The sequence below is a fragment of the Akebia trifoliata genome, chromosome 8, assembly GCF_017979445.1.
Source record: "Akebia trifoliata isolate Shusen 1 chromosome 8, ASM1797944v1, whole genome shotgun sequence".
In the NCBI taxonomy this organism is placed as follows: Eukaryota; Viridiplantae; Streptophyta; class Magnoliopsida; order Ranunculales; family Lardizabalaceae; genus Akebia; species Akebia trifoliata.
Window position 1 is genome coordinate 47,487,561 of NC_141382.1, and position 16,372 is coordinate 47,503,932.

General features: G+C 35.8%; 1 protein-coding gene across 1 annotated transcript; it reads right to left on the bottom strand.

Moving 5' to 3' along the window:
• Positions 1–4,008: 4,008 nt before the first annotated feature.
• LOC147397315 (uncharacterized) lies at positions 4,009–14,163 on the bottom strand. Its single transcript, XM_086452871.1, has 5 exons — positions 13,547–14,163; positions 11,409–11,456; positions 11,005–11,067; positions 10,841–10,909; positions 4,009–6,352 (listed from the first exon to the last, which is right to left on the bottom strand). The coding sequence occupies exons 1-5, from the start codon at positions 13,874–13,876 to the stop codon at positions 6,095–6,097; spliced, it is 768 nt and encodes a 255-aa protein (XP_086308997.1). The 5' UTR covers positions 13,877–14,163; the 3' UTR covers positions 4,009–6,094.
• Between the last annotated feature and the right edge of the window lie 2,209 nt (positions 14,164–16,372).

The window sequence follows — 16,372 nt, forward strand, 5'->3', positions numbered from 1 at the left end:
TTCTATAGAAACTTGTGAAATTTGTTGAGAGCTTATATAAATGCTATCATGTAAATCATAAGCAATGTTTATGTGACTAACTTTCTAGGACTCATTGGAGCTCGATCAACCCCACATACATAAAGTGTGAATAAGATACTTAAAGCTCAATGGTTCACTTTTTTCTCTTCTTCTTTAATGGGTGTATTATATTCTAGATGTTGAATGAACAAATCTGTTTATTGCTTCTTCAATAGCTTTCCACATATCTCACTGATGGAAACCTCGGATTTTTTATACATTAAAGTGTCCATGACATAATCAATTATCATTTTTCATATGTATGAAAATTGATGTTGGTTTATGGACGTAACTTGAGTTTTTTTGGGGTATCCTGTAGCCGGGGTGTGGTGGTAAGGGTTTGGGCGTCCATACAACTTCTGGTGGTATTTTCATAATTAAAAATGTGTGTTTTGCCCTAGAATGCCATATATATTTCAAGCTTAGAAATCCTAAAATTTGTATTGTATTTTTGTAGTTTTCATCAATAAAGAATTATAATCACCACCCATGGACGTAGACAATTTTGCCTAATCACGTAAATCTCTGTGTTCTTTGTTTTCTCTGTTTTAATCTTTGTAGTTTATCAATGTTGATCGGTTGAAGAGAGCTTTTCAGCAACAAATGAATAGTTCTTAATTATTTAAAATATATATAATGCAAATCTATCAATAATATTTTTTTGGGTTTTTTGAATTCTACTCTGTAACGATGTCATTACAATGTTACATTTTGTTCAGATTATAAAAACAAGTCTCTCATAGTCAGAATCACATGGTCAAAATCAGAAATAGGCTAAAATTGGAAACAAAATACAAACAGTATTTTCTTGCATAAATAAGATTTTGTTTCTTTCTTTTTCGCACTAACGAAGTTTTGCTCCTAAATATATGTCAATTTGTATCACTAGTGTAAAAATAGAGTCTGCAAAATGAATTCTTAATCTGATTCTGGATTCTGAAAACACTTGGGGTAGTGTCACCCATTATTTTAACTTTCTATAAAATGACTTTCTATTGAACCATGTTTCAAGGGCCCATTTTACCCATACCATATATAGATAATTTTTCTTATACAACCATGGATCCCAGCTTCATTTTAAGAGAACCAAATGACCTTAAGAGCTTCCCAACACTTTTTGAACCCAATCTGGCAATCACACATTTCTCATACCTTTTGAATCAACAAGATATGAACGGTGCCTTCCGAGAAGTGAAGTGGGAGAGAAGGGATCTGATAATTGGGATTTTGAATTTTGTTAGTTTCTTATATCATCTTCAGAGTTGGATAATGAAGACAAAATTATAATATATTCTTCAAAATTTTGAAAACGACTGTTCGTTTACCCTTAAAAATAAGTAAATACGTCCGAAACATATAAAATATAACTAATCATACTCATTGAACGAGCAACAATAGTGAAAATAGATAAGGAAGTTTGTCCATCACCCTTAAGTTAAAAGATGACTACGAAGAAAGCGAGGAGACTTAGTATTGGGTAGCTCACCTAAAATCCTAATAATTAGTATGAGTAATAGTGCATCTGATCTAGTTATAAAAGAAAACATCAACTATTTTATTTTAAATTATGTTATTAAACAATTTGAGCCTCAACAAAATGTGCTTGTTCAGGCTCAACCGGAGTAGAAGCTTAGCTCACAACTCATTCCAATGGAGCTCACTAGGCTCGAGAAAAAAACTTTTTGTTTTGTTTTTCTTAAATTGATAAACAGGACTTGAGCCCCATTGTCTCGAAGTTACATTGCAATATGTCAACCAATTGAGTTATTAGGTTCAAATCCATCATTGGGTCATGATGGATTTGTACCCACATTGTCCTTTCATTTTGCCATGTTTATTAATCAAATTTTACCCCCAAAAAAAAAAAAAAATTCATTTTTTTCTTATCCCAAGCAATTGAAACAATGCGGCGAGTTACCTACTTGTTGGATTGGATAGAGCTTTGCTATAGTAGACACACGATATTTGGGAATCATGGACTTGTTACTCTCCTTGCTATATATCTTCCCTCCTCTTTGACCTTTGGCAACTATTACTTCCAAGTCGCATACACCACAAAGAAAATCAATTAGATGACAATGGGTATGTCAAAGATTATATCCAATTTCACAATGAGGAAAAAATGTGTACACATGGATTTTCGGATCGGATTGGAATCTTAGATCAGAAACAATTTTGGACTGGATTCGGATCTACCCCAATCCACTCTGAAAAAAATCCGATCCAAACACATTTTAATATTTTTTTTTTGTTTTTCTTAATTTCATATATATACATATAGGTAAAACGTTTAAGGTTTTTTGGTCTCCTTCTATATTTGTAGTTGGAAAGTATATTTTTAAATTTTTTTGAACATTTGATCATTTGAAAATAAGGCATGTATTCAGATCGGATCGATTTGGATTAAGGATGAAATGAAATGAATCAGATTCGGTTCACATATTTATTAATCCGTTCGCATCAGATCGAGTGTACATGTTTAAAAAATTCGGATCGATATTGGAGTGGTACTGATCCAGTACCGAACCAATCCGTTGCCAGCACTACATCGATGACTCAAATTGTAGTTAATGGTTCAATTGCGATGGTCAAGTGAAACAATTAACATATACACGTTTCCCAGGATTTTTTACTAGATTAATTAGATTGACTTTTGATGTTAGACATATGTTTGGTGAGACCCATTGAACGGTGGATCCCATTGCTTATATGATTAGCATGTGTTGTTAATGCAATTTTTTTTATTTTTGGAAATAAGAATAAGAGAAATTTATAAGAAAGCGAAGTGGGAGTAGTTGAAATAATTAATCATATTACTTACGTATACATCATTGTTATAAGAGTCATGATGAATGCACGCTATAAGTCATACCTGGTTGACGTGGCAAGGGCATAGAGTCATAGATCTTTTTCTTCGGGATACACAAGAAAAAAGATATACAATTAGTAAGACCAACTATGTTTTATGAAATTAAATGTCAGTCGGTCAAGAAACATCATGTTTATAAATTGTATGTGGTAGAGATGAGGATATGGAGAAGAATGAGTGGAAAGACAAAGATGAGTATAGTCCCAATTAGAAAACATCAAGTATAAGGTAGTATATATTATGTACATAACACCTGAGCACACATTTTACTTGGCAATAATATCTAGTGTTGGATTTGATAGGGTGGACACATGTTATACCTATTTCAATACAAAAAATGCTTGAAGGGGTTCTTCAATATCAATTATTGGTTTATTAGACATATTTCTTGAGGACTTTAACTATTGAAGGAAACGTAGGTACTTGTTCATTATTTCTACCCAAATTGCTCAATTTGAGGGAACATGTATAGGATAAAGAAATGAACTTTGACAGTCATGTGTTTTTTCATAAATTTCTAAAATTTATTTCTATTTTATATTTTAATGCAAAACAGTATGATTTTTATTGTCATTGTGCAATGGTATTTTAATAAATAAAAAATTGAGATTTTGCGATATTTAAAATTGTCATTAGGCAATAGCACTAAAATATGTATTCATTTTTGCATTAAAGATAAAATAAAATGAAATCTTAAAGGAATTTAAAAAAGAATATAAATTAGCATTTCCCTTTGTATAAATTCAAGCAACTTAAAGATTGTTTGTGTTGTTTCTTTGCCCAACAATTTTAATGGTATCATATTATTGTCCTTGATAAAATGATGAAACTATCTTAAGGAATCATATTATTGTCAGTATTTTAAAAATCAGATCAAACTGATGGTTAGACTAGGTTCAACCAGATTTTGTAATAAAATTGGTTCGATAAGTGAAACATTACTGATTTTTTATTTATTTATTATTTTTTTTATTATTATATTGGTTTGGTCCGACCGATTTGATAAATTTCGAGTTCAATCAGTGGTTTGATTTTTAAAAAAGGATTTTTTTTTTTTTTTTTTTTTTTTTTGGGTGGGGGGGACTGCTTCTTTGATGTGTTTTTCGAAAACCTACCCAAACCGTAATTTCCAAAAGTTACAACTTCATTACACAAAGTTAATAAAAGCAAGCTTGAGAAACAACTATAAAAAGAAGAAACAAATAAAAAAAAACATCAACACATCCAAACCCACAAAAGCTAGTCTTTTACAAATCACTCATTCACTTCTTTATACAATTCCAACTGGGTCTTCTCTCCCCCTACTAAAACATTAGCAGGTGAAGAAGAAGGAGAAGAGTAGTAATCAGAAGCAGCTAAGACCAAGCAACCCTCACTCCATGACCGTCTGATTGGATACGATATTTTCCTATTCCGCTTACATGACTTGTCAAAACCACCTCCAGACTTATGCAATGCACAGCTACAATTACGATGGTATGGCCTCCGTTCGATCTCGACATCGTAAGCAGATATGCATCCTTCGAAGACACACCGTATCAGTCCCTCAGCAGCTCCTGTGGCCATCTCAAACTCTCTACTCTCTATAGAAGCTCATGAAATTTGTTGAGACTTATATAATTGTTTCTAGCAAGTCTCTAGTGTGGGAAGAGACAAGAAGGTTAGTAGAGACTTAGTGAACGGCCATGGACCTTATCGATAGATGCTGAAGTGTGTGTTACGCTTAGGAAAATAAGTGAATGGTTTTGGATTTCTTTGTTGCATGGTAGTCGTGTCATGTTTGTCAATAAGTTCACTCTTTGTTTGCCTCGAAGCAATGTTTCTTTGACTTGATTGCTTTCTTGGAGCTCGGTCCCACATGTATATATAAAAAGTGCTAAATTTAAATACCCAAAGCACAAGACATCACTTTTTTTCTTTTCTTTTCTTCTAATTTTTGTCTTTGATAGTAGTAGTATTGAGTACAAGATTGTTTGCTTCTTCAGTAGCCTACTTGTTATGTTCTGTTGGTGGTAGCTTTGGGGCGAAAATGATTCTGCGGGTCCATCTTTGTGCTGAGTTAGGTGGAGTCTCCAACTTCAAATTTTTAGGGATGATTTTTTACTCAATTTCGTAACTTTTTCCCTAAAGGAAACTTTATTGTTATGTGGTTTATACATGTATAATCAACTCGTTTGAGGGTCTCTTTTGAGGGATTTTCGGTTTTTCTGAATGAGATTGAGAGATTGTAAATGGCATCCTCAACTATTCGAGCTCATAGTGTTCCTCACATACTTCAATGCAGTAATGTTCACTTGCAAATTAGATCAAAGAATGAAAAACCCTGTTTTTCAACAAATAGGATTCCTATTTTTCAAGGTTTGTGGTCATTGCTGGACCTATCTAAAGTAGAAGACCATTTTGATTTTGTTAAATGTTAGTGCTTTTACATACAAATACCAGTTGCAAGGTTAGATCTACACTACTTCTGGACCGATATTAGGGCGTACCCAATGTGTGGCAGCAACTCATTTGGCAAGCGACTATGACAGAGGGACGGCAGAGAGACCTGAGGCATAGGGGGTCTTACAGGTTAAAGATGAGGGCATTTAGTTCATTTTCTGTTAGTATATTACAAAAGACCAAGGTCAAGCAGCATGTCATCTGAATGAAACTCAAATATTCCCCAAGGATTTTCAAATGAAATAAATTCTAAGAAACTAGTGAGGAAACCTGTGCATTGTTCTCAAGGAAGTTATCAAAGGGTCGATTCCGCCTTTATAAACAATTACAATTTATCTATAAATATTTCGATAAAAACTACAAAAGAAGTCATAAAGGTTGGCCACAAAGAATCAAGGACAAATATAAAAATCTAGATTAAAAGAAGAAAAAAATTATATAAATCTATATGGTTATTTCTACACTAGTTTCTTCGTGTATCACAACCAAGTTCCCTTCCTCAGAACATCATCTGGGTTTGAATCCTACTGAGAGATCCACTAAAGATAAGAAATTAGTGAAGAAATAACAAGATGAAGCCAATGAGAATCAGTAATGGAAGCGGGTACCTTCATCTGCAATGGAGGATGGATTCTTCGTATTTACAGTTCCGATAATATTATACCATTAAATGGTCTGTTAACACTTGCTCGAAAAAAGAATTCCATGCCCATTTGATCATTGTCAGCTCATTCCATATAAAATCTCAGAGCCAGAATCATCCTCAAACAGTAAATTTAGATCAGGAAGCATAAGGAAACCATCGTGATTCGCAGTAGCCTTCTTCTTCTGTGCTTCAAAAGAATCTGATGATGGGTAAACAATGGCCTCTGGCTCACTGGTTGGCAAGATCATAAAAATGCTATCGGTAGGTGCAACTGTTGTGTTGTGTAATTGATCACTGTTCGATTGCTTAGTTCCTGTTTCCTTGGCTAATTGAAGCTGTAAAATCAAAAAGTAATAATAAGGATTGTTACATCAGGTTTGCAAAGAGCGTAAATTTTTACATCTAATGCAGTGAATCCTTAACGTTCATTTCATATACAATGAAAGGACGAACAGGATTCGTTCAGCCGGCTCCATATATTTGGATAAGGGTTTGATGACGATGATTACTAGAACAACAAAACTTATTTGCTTCATCATGAATCCTAGACAGAAAGTAATGCAAGGAGATTTTACTAGCTGAATTCTGGAACAGCATGTTTTAGAGGGTTTTTAGTTTTTTTTTCTCTCATGTCTTCTGTAAAAACCAATCACTCACGACAGGGACAGGTTTTATAATGAAAGCCCAGTCAGGAATAGCCCCACCTGTAGTTGGAATAGACCACTTTCTAGTTTTTTTTATTTTTTTATTTTTTTTAGGAGGACAAGATGTACTCAAGGAGAAACAAAGCTACAAAACCAAGAGTTACTCTCACCCTTTACAAATCAAATCTCACCTAGAGAGGAAATCCTCAAAGAAGAAACCCCTAAACTCATGTAAATTGTTTATACTCATAGAAGATATAAAGCCGAGAATAATAATCAACACATCATGAGTAGGATGCTCCTTCCCCTAAAAAGTTCTTCCATTCTTCTCCTTCCATAAGCACCGGCAGACAATGAACGTAACAAGCTTCCACGGTATACTCTCTCTAGCAGTCATATTATACTAACCTTGAGACCACTATCTAGGCATTCACCCATCAAATCACATGGGTTTCATTCTGCCATGTTACTAGTCCCCAGTTGAGCCCACAAACCCAATAAAAAATAATCCCTCACAAAAAATTAACTCTTAATGCCTCGCAAAAAATTAATTATAATCGACATCTTTTTAGATGGGTAAGGGAACTCGTATCCGGCATCAGAGAACAACATCTTGCTGCGCTACGCTACCTTCCTTCTGTAGCGGCCTTACTCTCAACGTCTTTAGACACAATGATGGTTCCGGTGGCAATTGTCCAAGACAGGACCTGGGTGCGCAGACCTAGGCCTAAGCGCTTAGTCGGCCTCGCAAGGATCTGCAGATCTTGGCCCAGCCAAAAAATGTGAACACTCCTGTGCGATATGGTGACATTACAGAATAGACTTTAGTAGGCCCAGGGGCCAAAACGAGTGTAGTGAGTCGATGAAGCGGTCGAGACATTAAAGAATAAAGAAGGATACTAGTGTCCTCCTTCCCTGCGGTACACATGTTATACATACCGTATTAAGTTGCACCACCATTGGCTATTTTGACCCATGAGATATTATAATTCAAAAAATCAACCCCTCACGGATGACCACATGCATCTGACTAGTTCAAATTCAGTTCTGAACCATTCACCACAATTTTCTTTTTATCTCTGATTGTACCCACACAAAAAAATATGGGGAAAATGTTTTTTGAGCTATCACCACAGGTTTTATATTTAAGGGATTTAGTTGCAAACAACCATCTTCTACTTGGGTAAGTACATCCTTTCTGAAACCTTAAACCATACATAATTTATTTGATTCCACCAACTAGAAGACTCTAGGCTTGGAAATCTTTGTACATCTAAATTCCCTAAGCCTTCAAAACTACCAGAAGAGCACTGGTCTCAAAAGCTTGTAGGCCTTGTTCAAAAGGGAAAATTGATTAAAGAACCCCTATAACTATATAACAAAGACACACCAATTTTAAAAAAAAAATTGTTGCATCAGATAACAACCCACTCAGACACCCCCTGAAAGAAGGTGGATGAAATCGATCACACCCTGGGTAAAAAATCCGATACGCCATTGATGCCTTGAGATTTGCCCCAAAAGTCACAATTTGATTGCACACAATGGATCAATCACATCAACCACTTTAATAAATTAAAGAGACGAGAGATCAAAGTACAAGATTTTGATTGGATTCATTATTAATGTTGACAAGATTCCCGAGGCTCTTGGAACCAACTCACTGAAATATTTGAGTTATATGGTACAATTTTACATTTGAATGTTTTGATTACCCAAGAATCCTCCAAAAAAGCCCCCGTTTCCTTGTGTTTCTGCCCTTATTTATGATGAGATGGGATAGTTTAAGTATAACATCAATAGGCACGCAGACAACAACAAATGTGGTAGATTAAATTCCTCATCAATAGGCATGCAAAGAACAACAAAATGTGGAAGATGAGACGTCAGATCTATCGAGCCAATTCAGAGATCATGCTTTAGTTGGTAAGGTCTCAGATCGCCTTGTCACATCATGCCTAGGGGCTAGAATAATCTCCCAACTAAGAATTACCTTCCAACTAGGAGTAATTTCTCAAAAACTCTCTTCCGACTAGGGATTGCCTACCTTGGAATTGGTGACATCTCAAGATCTTTATTCAGAATGCAAAACTATTTCTACAACCCAGAATCTATACTTCTAACTAAGGACATCTCAGGATTCACATTCATGATGTAAATCTTTTCCTTGAAACCCCTTTCCCTCAACCCTAAATATTTTCCCTTATTCTATAATCCAAAATCCTTAACCCAAATCCCAAACTAGATTCCCTAACCTACCCGTTATTTAATTTTCTTCCCTCTTCGTCCTGCATCAACTTTCAATTTATTTCTTTTATTTTATTAAGAAAAAACTTTTAACTTAAATATAACTATAGTATTATGTTATAATGCATGTATATTGTATGCGGAAGTCTATTCATTTCAAGCTTCTTGAAGGCATCATGTCAGACACATCGTTACCTGTGCACTATGTCAAGCTTTGACACATGTCTGTGTCCTTGTTACATAGCTCTAAGTTTATAATAAAGATTTGTTTCCTTTCTTTTACTAAAGTGATAGGCAACTACCAAACTTGCCAAATCATGGAAAATATAAGTATGTTCATATCATTGCACTTTACATCACAGAGAATATCCTCCGGGGTTGCAAACCAAATCCAAGTGATATTTTAGGAAAAAATAAAGTCAGAAGCTACAAATGTGCTCGCTGAGTTGAGATACCTTAGGTTTGCAAAATAGAAGGAAACAAAGAAATGAATGGATGGCAATATGCTAATTGTGGTAAATTAACAAGCACCTTATTGGATTTTTTAGAAGGGTGAAACATTTCCAAAGTACTCTTGGGAAATTAGTGCCCATAGACAGAATCAGAGTTATACAGTTAAAATAGAGGTGTGCTTCTGGAGTGTTACGTAGCTAACGCATACCAATCAAATTAAAAGAAAATTTCTGTAGGACAGCAGTAAAACCAGCTATGTTATATGGAGTCGAATGTTATGCGGTCAACAAGCATCATAATAAATTGAACATAGTTAAGATGAGGCTTTTTGAGATGGGTGAGTGGAAGGAATAGGGAAGATAAAATTAAAATCGAAATCATTCACGAAAACGTAGGAAAGAATGGATAGAGATAGTGAAAGCAGACATAAACTCACTTTCAATAACAAAAGATGTGGCTTTAGATGGAGTGGAATGGAGGAGCAAGAGTTGCTATTGTTGCTGCCTCCTAATGTATCTTTTTTCATTCTTGAAAATCAAACCAATAGTAGTATGTTTAATGCATCCATTGTTTTTTGCGACAGTTGAGATATAATTTCATTTGTTCTAAGTAACTAGTAAACTTTTTTCCATTAATATTTTTAATTTTTATATTTATCAAACGTACAAATGTGAGGATGTGTGAACTAGGGGTGCAACTTGGTTCGGTTTGAGGCCAAATCAGAACCGAACCGGCCTAGGTCGGTTCCATTAAATGAGAACCGGAACCAAACCAAATTGCCATAGAACCAAACCAACCCGAACCTAGCTAAGCTCGGTTTGGTTCGGTTCGGTTCTACGGGTTGCCAATATCTTAAAAACCTAATTGAATCAACTGACTTTTAATGAAAATTACTAAATATGAATATGAAATCTGATATAATGAGACATTAATCTATCCATCAATAATTAAAAAAATCAGTAATGTATTCATTAAAAAAAAAAAAGTCAAATAGTTTTCCCATCAATTAAAGAAAGTCATTAATCCATCCATCCAACAAAATGTCATTAATCTATCCATAAGAATAATAATCAATTTATCCATAAAACATCCGTATAGTTTATTAAAAAGATTAATAATATTTATTTATAATTGTATTAATATAAGGATTCGGTTCTCCGTTTGATTCGGTTATATGCAAGGCATGAACCAAGAACCGAACCAAATTGGTCGGTTCAGTACTTTGTTAACCTAGAACTAAACCGAAGTTCATTCTAAACCAAACCAAAGCATTCGGTTTGAACCGGACCAAGTTGCACCCCTAGGGTGAACTTGTCATTCTGAGGTTAAAATGTAATAAATTGTTTGCATGCGTAAGAGAGAGACATATGCAACCTTTCAAAAAAAACATGTGTAGACTCTCCTTATTGGAAGAAACAAAAGTAATTAAATCCACGCAGCGAAAAAATAATACCATAAAAGAAAAAAAGATGTGGGCACCTTGATTCTCTTCAAACTCTCATTTCTTGCCTTATGTTCCTCATGAGTGATACGTAGTGTCGCTGTTTCCTGTTTGAAGATCATCAAAAAACCACAACTTAGGGGATCTCCAAGAAGCTAAATCTAGAGGAAGAAAAAGGTCCCACTGAGAAAGAAAAACATACCTTCTTCAAATGCAATATTTCCTTCAATAGCAAACTTTCTTCCTCTTTAAGTTCAGCAAATGACTGGCAACAGTCAATAAATATAAGATTAGGTAACATATGAGGTACCCATCAAGTAAACTCTTAAAAGCTTATAAGGCATTGTCACACTGGCAAATGTTATGCAAGTGGGGGTATATGGGACTGAGGACATTATGGGTTCACTTGGGAATTAATTTTTTTACTCCACAATTGATGGTATACAAATGAGCATAACCATCAAATAGGCTACATTCTTTGTGGATATAACCTTTTAAAGCACTTAGATTTCGCAAAGAATGTCTTGCGTGTGATACCATCAAATAGTATGCAACGGGTCTAGTATATGAGCACCTTAGATATTTGCTTAAGATTATTACAATTACCTTCTTCTTTCTCGACCGTCTGTTGGCGGTTTTACTTGTCGCAGTGACCTGAAAACACCATAACCAAATGGCATTACTATATAATTAAGGGCACTACAGTACACTAACAAAACAATTTTCAAAAAGAACAATGCTAGAATGGCTGCGCAGGACATTGCATTCGATATTGCACTGACGTGGAGCTGTGCTCTGAACTATATTGCTTTTCACTCAAATCTCAAGGAACAACATCTATCGTTCTGAGCACAGCTCCACATCAACAAAATGTCAAACACAGTGACACAGGAAGTCACTCTACCATTTTTCTTTCAAAAACAAAGAATCTACATTAATTTGCAGAAATTAAAGATTCGTGGATAAGAAATGAAGGAGCAATTTCATGCATTATTATCAGTTTTTTTATCAATTAATACACATTTATTCTTGCAATTGTCTAATGCTAAAGGGACTATACAGTAAGGCCATTATCACTCAGTCCCTTTATATTTAGCTTGATTTATGTTATATTGTTATGTTTACGGCTTGTATCATGTTGGCAAGGGACCGTGCAACAAACCATCATTAATTGAATAATGCTGAAGTGACCTCAAGATTATACCTCACATTGCACATCCTGACGTGGAAGTGTATACGAACCATAGATGCTTTTCATCGAGATAACAGTAAAAAAGCATATAATGGTTCCTATGCACTTTCCTGTCAGGATGTGCGAAATGAGGTACAATCTTGAGGTCACTCCAGCACGACTCTTGTTGATTTCTTCTCCGGTCACATTTCATCAAGTTCATCTCGATCTTCAACGAGTTTTAAAACCACGAAGTCATCCAAATAAGTTTGTGGAACCACCATCTAATGGATCCTACCAAGAAGAACTCCCAACGAAAAGAAATTAACCATCTGTTCTCAAACTTATATTCCAAACCACTAGATCAAGGCAGGCCCACCAGCGAATAATGCATCCCAACTTCTAACCACTGTATACGTGCGAATTTGGGAGTAAAATAAACGCTTTGAACAACCCCATTAAATTTGACACCTCGAGATGCGAAATTTAGTATTGAAACAGGTGGCACATTAAGTTAGGTAACCAACGCTCAGTCACACGCTAGACTTCCTTCTTTAATAAAAATACGGAGGAAGATACCATAGGCTGACACGTAAAGAGAAATTAACGAGGGAGATAGATGGGACAGATGGATAGGGATAGATCCAGAGCCGCACACCAAACACCGCATCTACACAATAATATCGCGAACGAACAACACTGCAACCGAATGCTGACCTAACTCCACTCTTCATCACCCACCACCCCCTCTCCACTGTGTGGGGGCGTGGGGACCACCTAACCCTCGCACACACGCGAGGAGACAACGCCGCCGATAAAATAGTACAAAGAAAAATTCTCTGACTCAACTGCCCCTCTATTTAACCTCACAAAGCAAAATCAGTTTAGGGGCGTTTTCGTCATTTGAAAACGTTAAAGTCGGTCCACAGTCCACACGCAAAACCTTGTAGAAAAGAATGAAAAAAACGACGACGACCATGGACACTGTCCAGGTTATTTATTGGTAATTACCAAACTTTATATTTAGTTGACAAATCTGCCCTTAAGAGATGAGTAGCCCGGTATTTATGACATTGTAAAGGATAATTTGGTAAATTTAGAAAAGAAAAAGAAAAACAAGTCACAAACGAAACGACCGGAAATTTACGAGATAAAAGTAAAATTGACGAAACCTTCTATGTACGATGAACATAACTGCATGAGAGAAATTCGTTAGATCGTAGGGGTATTATGGTCAGAAAAATAGGTAACTGAAAAGGTTCTATGCAATGACCGCAGAGCCTGACTGATCTGATTGTAAAATGACTGAAATACCAGGTGATAGACTAGATTGCTAATCTTTGGTTTATAACCTTCGTTAAGGGTATAATCGTCAATTATGAAGAGATCCCTCATCTCCTACGGCATAGGCAAACCAACGAGTTTGATCGATGAAGAGAACCGCAACACACCTCCAACTACAAAGATCTCTCAAAGTAATAACGTTCATTCAACAAGGGTATTTCAGTCAACCGAGAAAAAAGGTCAGACCGGAAAACTGACTCCATCAAGAGAGAGAGAGAGAGAGACTAACCTCAGATCTCCTACTGTAAGGACGCTTAGCCGACCGGCTCGATTCTTCGTAACCATCGCCGATTCCACCACCACCACTAAAAGACGTTCCGCCGCTCCACGAGAGCGGCGTTGTTGGACTTGCTCGTGTTGACTCACCTTCCTTCTTCGCCTCAACCGTACTGCACCGCAGTATCTGCCTCGACCGAGGCTGTCGTACCCCCCACTTGATCGGTGGTACCACCATCGCTTTCCTCTTCGCATGCGCTGTCGACTGGTTGAGTCGGCTAAGTAGCTCCACCACCATGGAATCGTCCTCCATGGCCGCTTTGACCCACTCGTCGTCTTTCATATCTTCTTCCCTCTTTGTCTCTAGGGACTAACAAAAAGGAGGGAGAGGGAGAGATCTTAATAGAAAAAAAAAAAAAAAGTGGAAATAGAGAAAGACAGGAGGAGATGAGAGAAAATGGTTGGCGTTGGCGCTTTTGCTGGATGCCAACCCCCTCTCCTACAAGATCTTGTCCCACCATAGACACGTGGCTTCCATCGGCTCTTCCTTTTTTTACTTGAGGTGCAGGCTGACTGTCGTCCTTACTTTCTTACCTCTCGATTTATATTTGATGGTGTTGATCTTAGGACGACACTCAGTTGCGTCTGACGCCAACGTTGCTTAATTAGTATCCCTAATTGCAAACACTGAAAAGAGCGTGACTGGTCTGACTATGTCGCCAGCCCTAAAGTCCATCGCTCTTCATCTTTCACACGTGTTTCACCACGTCAGAACATTTTCTCACGCGCGCGTTTACGTTTCCACGCGGCATGATTGAAGGCTTTCGTGCGTGGTAAGGCAATCTTTTGGCTGATATGTATCTGCTGCACTATAGTTATTTGGATTCCTTGCTAAAATACGCTTGATGCGAAGTACATTACTGGTCGAGACCGTGGAAAACGTTAGGGTTTACGCACTAATGAGTTGCCTCGAAAAAACTGTGTTGCCTCCGTTTCATAGTTGACTTTGACCGAGTCGAAACAGAAAGCTACCCAAGCCTCCTTTAGCGGCCCCTTTTGGTCAGGTCTGCCGACTCGTGAATGCTTGGCTGACTGCCATGGTCGCAAAATTCTCTTACGTTTTTCAAAAACTCGTACAATTCTCCGAATTGGGGCAACATTTTTATCCTTCAATTTCAAAGTTGTATATATTTCATCAACCTTCAAACCTAGAAAACAAGATATTAATTTTTTTAGGAGGTTAAAGATGATGGGTTTTGGGGAAAAATCTACACACAACATTTGAATAATTTCAAAATCTTTCTTCCAATTTTTTTTTTTTTTTTTTTTTTTTTTTGAACTTATCTGATGAACTAAAAGCTAGGGCTGTCAATGGATTACATCTCGTCCAAAATTCAACCGGTTCCATGGGCTGTAAAAATCGGGCGGGTTGGGCCGAGTTAGTGATCAACCCGTGTTGAACCCACACTTGACAAATGTCCACACGCCCAACCCGATCTTGGGCATGAAATGCTCAACCCAAGTCAGGTTGATCCGATTGGCTCATTCCTTGTTATAATTAAATAATTTAGTAATTGTGGAGACCCTTTTTTGTCGCATTATCGAAATTTGGACACTTGTTTTTAGGTATTGGGTGGGCCTGAGTTTCAATATTGATCTAGTATCAACGAGGACACAATTTTAACACTTTATAAAAAGAACATTTAGTAAATTGCAACTCAACGTCTTAAATTAAATGAAAAATAATAAGTATGATGATATTACTTTTAACAAGTTAGTTCAATATTATTCAATGAAAGCATGAACATAAGTGTTAAGATAAAAAATCGAGGTGATTAAAATAAGGATGTAAGTTAGATTTTGGGTTCGCGTACGAATAACCTCAAATAGTCTAGTAGGTCGATAAAGCAACAAATTGGGTTTAATATGTACATTAAAATAAAATAATAAATTAAATGTGATATGAACCCTCGCATGTTTTAAATCTCCCCATTTAATGTAATATCTGAGAGTGTTTATTAAATCTGATATTTGAGCGACGTGCTCTAATTCACCTACCCCTAAATAGTGAATTATACAAATTCATTATTAATTAACATGATATGATATTAATTATACTCAAGTATCAACATTAATAAATGATGGAAACAAAGCCCAAGAACAAAGTTATAAATAACTCTCATCCAGTTCATGTCCATATGGCACTACACTTGGACAACATATGTGATGAACTTGTCCTTGGATTTAGACTTTAAAATCCCTTCTCAAAGATTGAGAAAATGTTGTAAAAATTTTATCTTTCACCCTCCTAAGAAAATCATATGCATTTTCACTGTTCATGTTCATATTCATTTTCATCTAAATTTTATTCATTGTCTTGATTTCAATTATTTTTACTAATCAAATCTTCATAGGATCTTTGGTAGGCATCACACTAAGATTTCTTCTTTTTCTCTTTCAACTGTTTTGAACCATTGAAACCTTGAAAATAAGAATTATCAATTAAGATTGTCACCAGAATCATCTTCATCAAGGTGCCAATTTAATCTCGAGGAGTGGAAGCCTTAAACAACAATGGTAATGATTTATAAATAAGTGGTATGTAAAAAAATCTAAAATTTACGATTATTTATCCTAAAAATATATTTCAAAGTTCATATATATGAAATTATAAACAAGTGTTAATAAAAAGATGATTAAATAACGTTTAAAATGTGAATTGTAAATGGAAAAGGATCAAAGATATTTTAAAAATCACAACCATTTTAAGTTTGGGTTCGAGTAAATCTGATAACCTGGCATTAATGCCTGAACTCAACCCAGTTTAATTGGTCAAATT